This window comes from Pseudonaja textilis, chromosome 1 (assembly GCF_049901715.1).
Source record: "Pseudonaja textilis isolate UNSWEBS1 chromosome 1, rPseTex1.2, whole genome shotgun sequence".
NCBI classification, from domain to species: domain Eukaryota; kingdom Metazoa; phylum Chordata; class Lepidosauria; order Squamata; family Elapidae; genus Pseudonaja; species Pseudonaja textilis.
In genome coordinates, this window is record NC_141990.1 from 133,545,751 (window position 1) to 133,561,037 (window position 15,287).

General features: G+C 37.9%; 1 protein-coding gene across 2 annotated transcripts in view; it reads right to left on the minus strand.

The window, feature by feature from the left end:
* Positions 1-6,541: 6,541 nt before the first annotated feature.
* NOL10 (nucleolar protein 10) overlaps positions 6,542-15,287 on the minus strand; it is a 36,954-nt gene continuing 28,208 nt past the window's right edge. For both annotated transcript variants that reach the window (XM_026695289.2, XM_087917162.1), the window contains exons 15-21: positions 14,383-14,462; positions 13,991-14,089; positions 12,903-12,992; positions 10,845-11,018; positions 8,902-9,149; positions 8,269-8,371; positions 6,542-6,924 (exon numbers count right to left, since the gene is read on the minus strand). In XM_026695289.2, coding sequence (XP_026551074.2) covers positions 6,805-6,924; positions 8,269-8,371; positions 8,902-9,149; positions 10,845-11,018; positions 12,903-12,992; positions 13,991-14,089; positions 14,383-14,462 — 914 coding nt within the window. In that variant the 3' untranslated portion in view covers positions 6,542-6,804. The remainder of the gene's footprint in view (positions 6,925-8,268; positions 8,372-8,901; positions 9,150-10,844; positions 11,019-12,902; positions 12,993-13,990; positions 14,090-14,382; positions 14,463-15,287) is intronic.

Here is a 15,287-nt window from a genome sequence, read left to right on the forward strand (position 1 = left end):
TGATGTCAGAACAATTTTCAGGATATCTTGGATTAAAAAAGTAATGTTGTGATTCACGATCACTCCGTTAAAATGTTATACGAGGGTCACTCAGAAGAACTAAATATTGGAACCTAAAATAGCTTTATTAATGCCACTCATTAGCAATTATTGTTGATGGTCACATTGCTCATCTTTAAAAAGAAAAAGATTTCATGGTAGTTTGTGTGGAATTATATGTTGGCCTAAACTGATAAGCATCACAACTTCAATAAAACAATTACCTCGCAGAGCAGACAAGAAGAAAAGCTATATTCATGGAAACAAAAATATTCATCAAGTTTAAAGTCTTGGAGATAAGGCAGGGGGGATTAGTTTCACAACTTGAAAGCAAAGCACCCAACATTTAGGACAGTTACCCTTGAAGTAGCCCATCACCAGATAACCACGTTGATTTCACTCTATATGGAATAAGTTTATTGACGGGATTCTGGGCTGAAAGCATGAAACCCATGCCTGAGGCCAGTTTAATATACTGTAGTGGGAAACTGCTGACCCAGAAACCAGGAGACAATGAATTCTAGGTCTTGTCTTAGCATGAAAGCCACTGGGTGACTTTGAGTCAGTCACTGTTTCCCTCCTAATCTAGATAGATAGATAGATGATAGATGATAGATAGATAGATAGATAGATAGATAGATAGATAGATAGATAGATAGATAGATAGATAGATATAGATGGAGATGTATGGGTGGATGGATGGATGATAGATGTGTGTGTGAGAGAGAGAAAGGGAGGGAGGGAGGGAGGGAGAGAGAGAGTGAGGGGGAGAAAATAGGACACAACATTATCGCCCTCATCATCTCATATAGTTGGCTGAGTCTGAGCCTGCCAATAGGAGGGAGACCACAGTCAAATCCCTACCAGGGTTCAAACCGGAGATTGTGTCAAGGCTGTCAGTTTCCAAGTTATGTACACTAGATGTAGTGCAGGGCTGTTATCACGGGGCAACCAGGTCCTGCTCATTGTGCAGCAAAGCAGCTGATTACAAATGATAGGGCCGGGGACTCAAAAAGGCTTCCTCTGCTCTGGGGTCCAATTGGCAAAAAATGTAGCTGTTGTTTTCTCTTCATAGTTATCTGTACCTGAAGCCATCATTGTAGAAATACTGGGCAACTCCTGTCCTCACAAGTCACTGAGAGCATTTGCATGTGTATTTGCCACTGGTGCCCAGAGAAGTCTATCTTCAATTAGGATTATGAAGGAGCCAAAGCTGTAGGATTGGTATTTGATGGTGCATCAAGTTGTACTTTTAAAGAACAAAAACTTCCTTCTACATATGCTACCCTGGCAATGTTATAGGAGATAACATCTCCAGTTTGTTGTCTCAAACCGTAACCCTAACCCTTCTACAACTTAAGGGAAGCCCTAATAAAGGAGTTGCAATACAGAAACAAGGTGAGACCCCAAATGTACATCTTCAGTCAGTCTCATTATTTCAGCTTTCTTACCTCCTGATCTTCTCCAGCAATGCTGCTTTTTCTTAAATGGTCAGGTTGAGAAAAAAACGCCCTTCAAAGAATCATAAATAATCATGTCATCAGTCATTAATTTTATTTTTTCCCTCCCATTTGGCTTCCTGACTTCTGCCATGCCTCTTACTCCTTCCATGACTTCTTCCTTTGGAAAGTAGTCTCAAGACAGCTAACAGCTGATTAGCATATTTTGGAATTGGCTGTGCTCATAGTAGAATAATCTAACCTAGTTGGAGCCAGTGCCCACTAAGACTATTTGAGAAGTCTCTTTTCATTTGACTTATTGTCTGATTGGGCATTTTGCTCCTAGAAGTAGAATCTAAACATCACCACCAAAATATCTCTCTTCTTTCTTTCTTTCTTTCTTTCTTTCTTTCTTTCTTTCTTTCTTTCTTTCTTTCTTTCTTCCTTCCTTCCTTCCTTCCTTCCTTCCTTCCTTCCCTTCCTTTCCTTCCTTCCTTCCTTTCTCTTCCTCCTCCTTCCCTCCCTTTGCCTCTCCCTCTTCACTCCTGGATAATTGCCTGGTTAAGTGATTCCAATTTTTTCTTGGTGACATTTTTCAGAAATGGTTTGCCGTAGTCCACTTCCTAGGGCTGAAAGTGACTGGCCTAAAGTCACTCAGCAGGCTGTGTACCTCAGTGTTTAACTTAGTCTTCTGGTTTAACCTTAACCACTACACCAAACTAGCTCTCTGTACCATTCATAGCAAGGAACAAAACTGAAGGCAAAGTAGGACTTCTTGAAGTTTTGCAGCATTCATAGCGAGGACCAAAACTTAAAATGCTCCACTGTTGCCACTTCTTGTCTTTTTCTAACTTCCCCCGTCCTCTGCCCTGTGCCATCAACTCACTCGGCTGCATGACAGAACTAGCCCAGAGATACAAGATCTTATCCGAAGTCAAAACCAAGTGGATTAACGCCCATAGATACTGAAAAACAACGACATAGACAAACGCCTCCTCATCGAAGCAGTTTTTCCAGAAATTCACTTTAATTTCATTGAACTCATTTAACAGCTCCAGGAAGATGGCTGTCACTTCTTGAAGTGATAGGTTTGCATGATGTAGTTTTTAGTCTGCTATTTCTTTTTTTTTCTTTTTCTTTTGGGTGGGGGGAAGCATTTGGATCTAAACATGTGTAATGAATACAAAAAATAATTCTCCTAAATGAGTTACTAGAACTGCTACAGCTGAACTGAAAGAAATGTCCAAGGGCCTCATCAGCATTGGTCTCCAACACTGAAGAGAGAATTCTTCATCTTGATCAACTCTTCATTTTTAGTAAAGTATGTTTCTCCACTCAAGGTGTCATAGTCCTCCCCTGTGTGGGGCGGGGAAATGATTTAACATCCTTGACTAGTCTAGAAAGTAGGCATCTAATTATGTGATTTGCATGAAACCTTCTGCAGTATCAGTAAGGAAATAGGAGGCCCTTTAATAGTTATCTCCTCTGGCAGTTGTTTTCATTTCTGCTGGGTTGGTTTTTTTTTTGCCTTCCTCCCTTTGATTTTTGATATGGTTTCACTGAAAACCTTGCCCATGGTTTAAAGTGCAAAGCTGTTTTGGAAAAAAAACAAAACACCTTTGGATTAATAAAGGAGATCAGCCCCTACCCATTAGCTCATTTGGCCTCTGGAGCAACAGGAAACAAGTCACTCATTCTCTGGATGAAGAAATTGAGTTCTACATTGGTTGAGAATCAGATACATCAATGGTCCCCGACCTTTCTGAATCCAGGAAAAGGTTTCAGAAGAAAAATTGTCTCCCGTGGGGCAGGAATGGTTTCGCGTGTGCCAATCTAGATCCTGCATAAAATCTAGGTTGGCACATGCGATGCCATTCTCCCGCTCCCCCAGTCCATGGGATGTATTCCCTCCCCTCTTCGTGGGATGAAGTTTCGCTTGGTTGTCCACTTGTGCAGCCCAGTTCACAATGGGTTGGGGACCCGTGAGATACATAATTGAATATACGCACAAATGTGTTTTCAAGAAGCTGTTTGCATAACACAGATTTTGAGTCCTCTCGCTAATTTGGACTTTCTTGCTCCGAGGGTAGAATTAAGGCAAGCAAGGAATCAAATAACACTTAATACACAGAAAGAAATGGCTCAGTGATTCAGAATCCCCGGTTAGTAAATCAGACATAAAATAAAGGAACACACATACCCACACAACTACGGGGTGGGGCGGCACCATGAGAACCCTCTTGTCTGCCTCTATTAATAACTGCTAATCCATCATCTTGGATTTTTTCACCTTTTGGAATTGTTATAATGCTGTTTTATAATTTTAAAATGTGTTAATCCAAAATTATTCTGATTTCAGAGGTTGATTTTAATTGTATACTGCCCAGAGTCCCTCTCTGAGGGAGATAGCAGTTTAAAAATATGAAGCATAAAGTATAAGAAATGAATACTTCATCCCTCATTACCATAGCATAGATACTATTCAAGCAATGGGCAAAACATTATTTTTGATTCCTTAATAAAACATTGAAATCCTGTAAAGCAGGGGTCTCCAACCTTGGTAACGTTAAGCCTGGAGGACATCAACTCCCAGAATTCCCCAGCCAGCAAAGCTGGCTGGGGAATTCTGGGAGTTGAAGTCCTCCAGGCTTAACGTCACCAAGGTTGGAGACCCTGCTGTAAAGGAAACGATGTAAAAGGAATGGGGTCTCTGTCAGTTCTCTAAAAACTGAACAGTAATTTACTATTACTATTAATCCTCCCATCCTTCCTTTCACCCATCTCCTCCTATTTATGACTGTATGTCTGTAACCTTGTTGCTTGTATCCTAACGATTTTTATTGACTGTTTCCTAGTATTTGATTGCTTATGACTATTATTAAGTGTTGTACCTTACGATTCTTGACTCTTGACAAATGTAGCTTTTCTTTTATGTACACTGAGAGCATTTGCGCCAAGACAAATTCCTTGTGTCACACTTGGCCAAGAAAAATTTCTCTTCTATTCTATTTGGTGCGATTAAAGACTTAGAAAGAGTTCAAAAATGGAACCATCCACCCCAATGCTTCCCTAAAAGAGAGTAGTCCAGAGATGCAAAATGAGGATAGAGCATTTATTTTATTTATTTAGCATATGGCATTCCTGAAATCTCCTCATAGTGATGTGCTTTAAGCCAGATCACAAGGATTGCCTGGCTGCCATTGTGGAAGAATTAGCCAACTCTATGTCATTGCCCAGGAGATGTCCTAGTTTAGGATTCCTACACCCTTCAGGGAGGCAACTTCCTTTTCTCCTGAGAGTAGAGCAGACTCACATAGCTACAACTTTATATTCCAATCTTCTGAATTCAGCACAGAGACCTCCTATGACTACTGCTGGTTAAGGGGAGGGGGGAAATCTTGAAGCCATTGCTGTTCGCTTTCCCTACCTTTGTGATAAGGCAAAAATAATCTGTCTAGAATGGAGTTTCCACTGATGCCCGCCCTTGAAGAAAAGAGAATTAAATGAGATACCAGCATTACATGTGGTTACTCACTAAACATTACTTAGAGAAGAATAGACAGTAGGTGGATTTCAAGAAATTCTACTTTTATGGTATGCTGCTGTCTCTTTCTAATAAGAAGCCGCTAATGGGAGTCCCTGTAGGTTATTTAAGAAATTGTATGTTAGAGTGTGCACGAGAGTTGCATATGTGTCAACTAACTAGTAGAAAATAAATCAGATTAGCCTTTCACAGGCTTCATCGACATTTGCTTGTCATCTTAGCTGTGACCCATGGCAATGGATGTATTGTGGTTTCGGCTGCTTTGAGGTTGCAAGATCTGGTGGATCACAATCATTAAGGGAACAAAGGATTCTGCATTGCATCAGTACATTCTAGAGGAGAATATAAAGAATGTGCATAATTAAAGCTTAAACCACTGTGAGACATACAGCATCCTAAACACATAAATGATTTTACAATAAAATTGCTGTTTGGAGAAGAAACATTGCATCATGGAATAGCCAAATCAAAGACCCCACCTGAATTAAAAAAAAAGTGGCATTACCTGAAAAGCTTGTGCAAAGTAGCTAATAGGCGATTACTGTATTATTGTCAGGAAATGGGTTGAAATCATTGCTACTAAAGGAAACTAAAATTTCACATGTTTTTTTTTCCAATAAGAACATTGATGAATGTTGGCCCAGTGAGTTCAATAGACAAAATACAGTTTGTTGTTTGTTTAACCAGAACCTCATTATTAATAGTATTTAGAGAAACGTCAGACACTATTTTAGGTAAGTACTGCAGGATTCCTGATAATTCTGAAGAGTTCACAAATCTCCCTTCAATTTTCCCTGCCTAGCTTTTCTGCAATATTTTTTTCTCGAATCACTTTTATTATACCCTAAAGAAAAAGGTGGGAGGAGTGTTTATTCTAAGTAATGCTTGTCTCTTCTGGAGGAAAAATCTGTTGGTAAGATACAACTACAAAAAGTGGGGATAGCAATTGATTTAAGTTTTTCCATCTAAAATAAGTTTTTTAAAAGGAATTCATGAAACTTCAAAGCTCAGACATAGAAACGTGAACCCAGCACCCGAGAAAACTGACACTTGACTAATTAGAAACTGCTGAAATAAAATTCACATTAAAGATATAGATCATATTGATAAGACTGCAGGCTCAGTCTAATCCTAACCCAGTATTTGTCAATCGTATTATGTGAAATAGATGTAAAATCAGAGCAGACATAATACCCAATGTAGGAAATATTTCTTTTTAGTTGCTTAGTAAACTTGACATCCATGGAATTGCATACAAATCTCACCTACAGGGATTTTAAACTTAGCTCCTCTTCAGAATCACAAACAGACTGCTTTCACCAAAGAGAGCTTTAAAGTAAATCCTTACTTTTCTTTTGCTAGAATAAAAGTTCATTTTAACATCATCAGTTGGGAAGAAGTAAAGCAAATATTATCTTAATTGCTTGGTTTCCCAAATACTTATCAACAGGGCTGTGTACTATTGTTCATATATCATAAAAACATAGTAAAGTTTTCCAATCCTTAAGAATTAGAGCCATTTGAAGTATCACAATACTATACATGTTTATTCACGTTCACATAGAATGTACACCTATCAGCCATCACACACAAGGTTATACAATAACCAGCTGCTATCTCTTCAGAAATATTTCAGTAATACTTCTGATGCAAACAGGAGATCCATGATGCTTTCTCACAACATAATTGGGCTTTGGATTGTCTGCCTCTGTCACAGTGGAAAACAATCCACAATTAAAACAAATTTCTGAGTCCCCAAAGGAAAGAACCCAAAGTTCTCCATCAATGGAAGCGTCGCCTCTTTCCCTGTTTACTTTTGAGATGGCCAGCGGACCGTCTGAGTTTTCTCCTCTCTTCATGATGGAGTTTCTCTGCTTCTTGCTGCTTTTTATGGTGCTCGGACTGGAAAAAAAATATTACAAAAATCACTTAAAGACAACCCAGTAGTTAATATCCAATGGAGTCCATTTTAATAGATATCTTTCAGTGGAAGGAAGAGACCAAATGGTGCCCTTCTCCTTCCAATCGTATCTTTTCCCTTCTCCATTTTCACTTTTGGGTTGGGAGACATATGGAGAAAAGGGAGAGAAATGAAAAGCTTTGGGGATGTGAATTCAATCATTAAATTTGCAAATAGCTTCATATTCCCATAAAAGAGATATGAAGAAATAGTATAAAATGTGACAAAATAAAAACAAATTTAGTGAAAAGTTTATCAAGGAACATAAATAAGTGGATAACTTTTTAAAATCTGCTCATAATCTTAAATTTAGATCAGGGCTGTCAAACATCCGGCCCGTGGGCCAGAAACATCGCATGCTGACCACACCCCCGCCTAGTATAGAGAAGGGGGGAAAAGTCCCAATACGTCACGTCACACTGCCGTGACAATACGAGTTTGACAACCCTGGTTCTAGAGGTAGACCAAAAGTGTGTCTGGGGGAGAAAAAATCTCAAAGAAAAATGTGGACACCATCTCTCCTTCCACTCTCTCAGAACTGGCAAAAAGCTTAAAGATGTCTACAAATGCAACTTAGGGTGTAGGCTGAAAATTCCCAGTTTAGCTACCAAAATACGTCCTAGAAGCTAGTTAATTCACCAAGCCATCTGGATACAATTAATAGAAGCAAAATTTTGATGCAGTACTTCAAAGCCCTTTTTAGTTTGCACTAAACAAACCTAGCTTTTGCAGTTATGAAGTCAGTCCAAAAATAGGATCAATGATGGCCTGGATTCTAAGACACGGCTAGTCATTTCTATTTCCAATTCCTTCCTCCTGTCACCTTGCCTATGTACTTTTTGTGAGTGTGGGATGACACGTGCAACAATGATCAAAGCTAAGAGGGTGGGAGGGGCTGAAAGAAAATTGGAGAGCCCTAGAAGCAATGTGTATGGAGGGTGTGGTGGTGAGAACATGAAAGAATCTAAGATCTATCCCCATTTCTGCTTTGGTTAGACTTCTGCAGCAGCCAAGCCAATACCCAGCAGAAGCGTAATGCTAAATAGATCTAGCTGTCACAACACAGTCAGACAAAGATTTGGTCCCCTCCCACAGCTGGTTGCAGCAAATTAAAATATGCAAAGCAAAAAGAGAGGTGCACGTCTGACCAAATTGGTCCAGCATAGACAATTCGGAAACAGTAGTCCACCTGCGGAGCACAAGTGGGAAGCAGTCTCATTCAAAGGGCCACTTAGTACTTCTGCTACATTGGGCTTAACAGTTTTAAATTTAGGATTGGTATTTACCTTTTTTAATTTAAAAGTAACTTGTTTACTTCCTACAGTGGTATCATGTACACTAAGTGCACCAACTCTCTCTTCAAGTTGCAAGCGATCTCCAAGTGACTTTCTGCAAACGAATAAAAATAAAAAAATGAGAGGATAAACTCAGCATCTACTTTCATGATCAGCATATCGTTTTCCATGGTAATTGCTTTGAAAGCAAATGAAATGAAATCAAATGAAAGGGATGGAACCAAGCTAGTTAAAGTATCTTGAGAAAACTTTAAATGATCTTTAGAATAGGACCGGCCAGTGGGCTGACTGGCTAGTAGACTATGGATCCTATAACATATCAACCTAAGACAGTATCCAGATTTAAGGACCTTGGACACTGGCACAATGACGCCACATTGGCCTTGTGCCTCCCTATGCACAGCCCATTAAAATTTCTAAGGAGTCAACGGAGATGGTAGTTGCACCTCCTTTTCTAATTGGTATGCAAATGAATGGATGAATTAAGAGAAACCTCTTCATTATATCTGTGCTTTGAAATCAGCTGCCTTTAGCAGAAATCTGAAATCATCACATCTTAATCACGAGCAATGGAAAAAAAAAAAAAGGACAAATCACTAGAATGGGATAAAATAGTGGTCTTACTTCATTAGCTTTTGCTTTTGGGCAGTGTCTTGGAAACTTCTAAATTCTTCCCCAGCTTTAATCTCAAAAAACTTTGGTTCCAGGACTGTTTGCTGATCCTCCTTGAACCTTTCCTGCCGTTTTACTTTTTCCTCTTGGCGTAGAAGGCTGCGCTGTTTCCTGACCTCTTCAACCCATCCTTTTTCATCATCTGAAGACTCCGAACTTTCTGCATCACTTGGTTTTCCTTCTGGCTCTTCCTCTTCTTCCTGAAGACCAAAATAGTCAGTTATAAAAAAAGAGAAAGAATTAACGTTCCTTAAATGAACCATATACCTAATTAGGAGTACGTGACGCCTCACAGATGCACTGTTGGAAAGGACTTTAACACAAGACCGGGCAAGATATTTTCAACAGAATGCCTCAATGGCTAATTACCATCGCCAATGATATACCTCATATTCTTAATCTACAATTCTACCTGTAACTATTAAAGTACCCCCCCCCCGGTCCAAAAGGACAAAATGTATCCAGTATCAATTAAATTTAATATTCTTATTGTTGAAAAGAGACAAAAAAAGATCCAAGACTGCTAGGAAGCAAAGGATGTGCTACATATGTCCTCCAACAGCTCAATTTAAGAAGCAAACATCTGAGATTAGGAACCAACGTATTAGGAAGCAGAGAAAGGGAAAATGGAGAGCCACCCCTTGAATTTACAATAATTCAACAAAACAATAACTATTTCCAAAGATAAACAAACAGTGGCACGAGAAGACCAGGACAAATAGATGTGTTCTTAAAAAACACAGACATTTGCATGAGTTGGGGATCTATGTATACGTGAGGGAAAATCATTCCACAGCATACATGCTATCAGTGAGACTCCATCGTATCTTCCAGGATCAATCTGCAAAATTGTGACAAAGAGAACATGTCTCATCCAAAGGCTGCAGGTGCCTGATGTACCTGGAGATGCTTTTTAAGATAGCCTGCGACTAAGCTTGGTGGCAAACTGTTACACAATTCTGATCTTTTAGCAGAGGGATGATTGCGTCATGTGGGGCAGTCTAGTTAGTAACCTACCCATTGAATTTGCACCAATGGTACCTTCTGGACTACCCACAAGGGCAGTCCCACAAACAGCAGTTATAGTGGACCACTCTTGAGGTTGCCTAGGCAGTGAATTGCTGTGATTAGGCAATTCTTCCTGAGGATACAGCAGAACTAATCTACCAGTTTAAATTGATAAGATACTACCATTGGTAGATCCAGAAATAATACTAAACTGCAGATTTGTTCCTTTGGGAGAAACCAGTTTAATCTAGAACAGGTAAATCCGTACTTTCTATATGAATTATACTTGCCTTTATCCTTCTCATCTTTCCTATATCCTTCTCCTATTGGTACCTTATGATTTATCACTTGGTTGTTTGTATGTACACTGAGAGCTTATGAAGGAGAGACAAATTCCTTGTGTTCAATCACATAAAGAATATTCTCTTCTATGAGGCAGATACTCCTAATGCTTTAAACTTATGATGCAAAAATATTTTCACTCCTGGAAAACATTTTAAGACCGTCTCCTACTTACATGTAATCAGAGTGCACGCTGCATTCCCATTTGGTCCAAACTGTTGGCATTTTTCAAGGTTTTGAGCTCAAACAACAAATACCGCGTAAAAGGGAAATGCCATTTGTCATATTTGATTGACTATCCATGTGTGCCTGTGCACAAGCAGGAACTGGACGTCTATGCAAGATGCACAACGTAATTATTCCAAATCTTGCTGGGGATTCTTAGCTAAACAAGTGATGGGGATAGAAAAGTTAAGAAAATAGGGTTCTACTGAATCCTCCTGGGATCCTTTTCAAATGGTAGAGAGGAATCACATCTCCATTTTTTTTTTTTAATAAACAGCTATTGGAGAACACTAGAGAAATCTCAAATTCTCAGATTTTACCTCTCCCAAAGCTTCTTGGTACTCTAACATCTTTAACTTCTTCTTCCTTTTCTCACTTATTTTAGAAACAAGTGGATTAAGCAGCCTAAATTCTTCGCTCTTCTCATCCACCTGGAAATCAGGATTCTCAAACATGATTTTGAAGCGGTCATCACTAAGGATGCTAGGCATTTTCTGGAAGGAAAAATAAAAATGAGGTTGAGAACTGGTTCCCTTGCTTAAATTTTCCAACTATATTGGTTAAACACATTTAGATCTCCAGAGACTTTTTGCACAGCAAGAAGCAGCTTTGTGAAATAAACTTAATTTTTTTTTCTTCCAATGAGTTTTCTATTTGTACTATTTATTTAACATCCTGCTAAACCAATTTTCCCCTGCCTTTTAATAGGTTGCTTTGGGGACTATAATTCCTCTTCATATATTTGCTATCTGAGGAGTTTTTATGTTTAGTTTTTCTTTTAACGTCAGTTGTTTTGAGTGCTATTTGTGGTAGAAAGGGAGGTTGTAAGTTAAACAAAGTAAAACAAATGCAATTTGCAGGTTTGCAAAGGAAGAAGGAAGCTGCCAGGATTGTTTTATGTGTTTTCTTCCAAGTTCTTCATCAGTCCTTGAAATGTCCACATTACTTACCCAATATTATGCTGACTTAAATTTATTTGTCATACTTTAGTTTATTTTTATTTCATTTGTTTTACTTATTTAACAGATTTTAATATACCTATTTGCACTTACACATAATTCAAGATAAAGATATTATTTTAAGATTAATGACAGAAGGGATAGCAGGTTGCTACATTAAATGTATGAGTTACAATCCTCCACAGAATGAATCCTTTGGGGATTGAATAAATAGACATTTTTCTGTAATAATTTGGAGAACAGCTTTCTGAAGAGATCCATGCATGCCTTACTCAAAATTGGCCATAAAGAAATAGCTGGTGTTTGGTATGTAAGTGAGGTTCTTCTAATATCATAAAATGTCACATTTTTAATTTCATACAGTGATTTCCTTGATAGTGCGGTTTTATTGCTAGCTTTTGAAAAATAGTATACATCAATTGTGTATCTTCTTATATTATTCACAATGGCTCCTGTCAGCTTGACTAGGATCAAGGCTCCCACCTTTACCTGAAGTAGATTTTGTTAGAAAATCTGAAGCTCACAGTCTATTGATCAAGGTACTCAGGGTTTAAGTTGGGATTCAATGTCTCATTTACCACGTAATTAAAAGACAATTCCACCTTTAAAGTGAGTTAATTTTAATTAAGATTACAGTGTTCTGACAAAGCTACTTAATCACTATTTGCATTTTAGAGTTAGGAAAAGGTCATTTGAGCCTGGGCTGCTGGAAAAATACTAGCATCTGGGAGCTAGCCTTGTCCAACAACTTGTTTGGACAGCTGGCCAGAAAGGAAAATTCTTTGAGCCACTAAAATTAGTCTAACATACCCATTAAGTGTAACTAAAAGAATATTACTAGCACGAATTGCTTTGTGGTCTAACAGGAATCAGGAGTTGCTGGGTAAAATAAAAACAGCTTCAATTTAAAATACTAAGAGGCAGGAACACAGTATTTTGATCAAATAATTGTATTACGCCCCATTTATTATGTAGCTGACTAACTTTTAGTTCATATAACTTAAAATAGTTTACATTACCTTACTATTACTATTACTACATCATTAATTTCAACATAACTTTTCTATGCAGGGATGTGCATAGTGCACTCTCATTTCTGATCACAATACAGATGTACTTTGATTAATAGAATTCAGCTTAGCAAATAAAGCTCTTTTAATTCAGTCATCTAAATACCATTTCCTGCCATGCTCTCCAAGGATTAGGGATTATATCAGTCATATAGCCCTGTCAGCAGAGGCCCAATAACTGGAGATAACAGGATAAGTCAAAAGGGGACTTTCAAAGTTTCTGGTCTCTCATGACCTTATACCCCTCCATCACCCCACACATATTCAGATACAGGCATCTTTGAAACAGCACAACTGGTCAATTTCATTTCACATAATTAATGCAACAGAAACAAGGAAGGGTACCTACCTTCTGTTTCTTCTTTCGAGCATTTTGTAGTTCCTCTTCTCCCTCCTCAATCAACTTCAGTGCAAGTTCTTTATTCACTTTGGGAAGTTTCTAGTGAATAAAACAACCATGGATCTCTTTAGTGTGGAACCTGGCACCTTCAACATATTTGCTGATTAAACATATGAATCACAGTACAGACAACCGTATGGAATATATAATAATTTAGAATATGTTAAATTATATATTAAGTGAAAAGCAGGTTCTAGTTACCTCTACATAGATTTCTTGGATAATTTGAGAAATGCCAAATTATTTAGAAGGTGCTCATACCAGGGATTTTGGTAGAAAACATCATGGATCTCCTGAGATACCCAAGGATTTCTGATTTTACCAGTGGCTTAAGAAAGAACAGGGTCACACGTGTTTTCACATGGTTTAAAAATTAGTTAAAAGAAAGGCTTCAGACTTCACCACTGGTCTGAGGAATCCACTTATAAAAATTAAGGAGACTCTTAAGGAAACTCAAAAGGGCAGATCGACAGACCACTGGATCTTTTTCTGTCATCAGTTTTCTATATCTCTGTGTTTCTTCAAGCATAGAGATCTTTTTTCCTCAGATTCACAAAGAAGCCTGAAAAATGTTGGGAATCTCTCCTTCATGATGCAAAGTAAGCCCCAAAGGACAATTCATATTACAACCACTGACATTTTACCTAGCTAACACAAAGTAAAATTCAGGTTGCTGACTTATCACCTGGTTCAAATATAATTTCTTATCAGGCAAACCCAATCTACATAGCGGGCTGCATAATTCTCCCATCAAGAATGGCCTTTTTCAGATTCCTGGTTTGCATTCTGGGGGAATGAGAACAGTAGGATTCCTGCCAATAGCCGAGCCAATGCCAGTTATGTCTTTTGAGATCTCACTACTTACCCCAGCAAAGAGAAGAACTCTGTACCAGATGAAGTTGTGCTCCTTTCCTTTCAGATATAACAACTCTAAAACACCCCAAATGTAACACACACACACACACACACACACACCTCTCTTTTTCATTCTCTCTCTTTGATGAACCTATACCGAATGAACCAAATTTCATATTTACCTTTAGCTGCACTCTTTGTGCACGTGTTTCTTCTATCTTCTGTCTAATTTTCTCCCTTCTGTATTCCTCATAGGCAAAAGGATTTACCATCATTTTAACCTGCAAGCACAAAGCAATCAGGGAGAAAAAGGAAGAAATCATAAATCACTGCGTAATTCTCCCATTTGAGTTAACATTCTTATTTGCTAGGTTGACATTCAGGATTGCTAGCAAGAATGAGAATTAAACTAAACAAATCAGGCTACATACTAATGAAACATTGCTAAAAGATGGCAATAAAATGAAACCCACAGCAGCCAACTAATTAAAAGGCATCTCGTCCATTCAACCTGAAAAATGGTGCGCTATAAGAAAGGGAGCCTAGCCTGACTTCTTTGGGCAAATCCACATACCTTATGATACAATCGTATGTCCATGAAGAAGCCATGCATGTATGCCCGAAGAAGGGGTGAGCCAATAAGATGAGCAAGCCCTGGAGACAAAATGGAGGTGGGGGCAAGGACAGAGGGAGATACATGTATTGAACATGACCTTAATATAACACAAAATTTTAATAATAAATTTCAGGGTACTTTACAAAAAAAAAGTTTGCATCTATCATTTATGTACAGAAAAAAAGTGAAGAGCTGGTCTGGAAACATTACCAGAATGTGTCAGCCCCCAAAGAGAATCACATATCTTTTCAAATGAGAAATACATGGAGTATCCATGGGAAAAAGTAATATTGTGGTGTCAACGTTACTATAGGCTTTTGATTCCAGGTCACCATCACAGAATCCCTGTAAAATCTAAAATAACCATTTTATATCTCTGCTACTTAGCTATAAATCTTAAGAAATGAGAATTTTAAGTATTCCTAAAGGAACAAAGAACAAGTAGTCTTGAAAAAAAAGATTTAGTGTAAATATTATATTCTTTTAAGGTTGATTAACCTTAAAAGAAGGTTGATTAAGGTTGATTCTTTTTAAAAAGAAATCATATGCTTAATTGGCTTCTCCTTGGTAAAATATATTTACATAGAGTTTTAACAGTTTATTACTAAATTAAACAAGTTTAATTTTCCTCAATTGCTAATAAAAATGGAGTCTTAAGCAGCTTTTAAATTAAGGTCTTTAGCAGGAAAATTATTCCTGCAAAAATACTAGTTATATGTGTATTTTTTTCCATAATAACGTAAGGTATTGAAATTGGGGGAATTAGAGTTTTGAATCAACCAATATAAACCATTCCTTGGATCAAGGTAGAAATCAAAGTTCTCAATTTGGACAAGGAAAATAAGGAACTCAAAACAGGAATC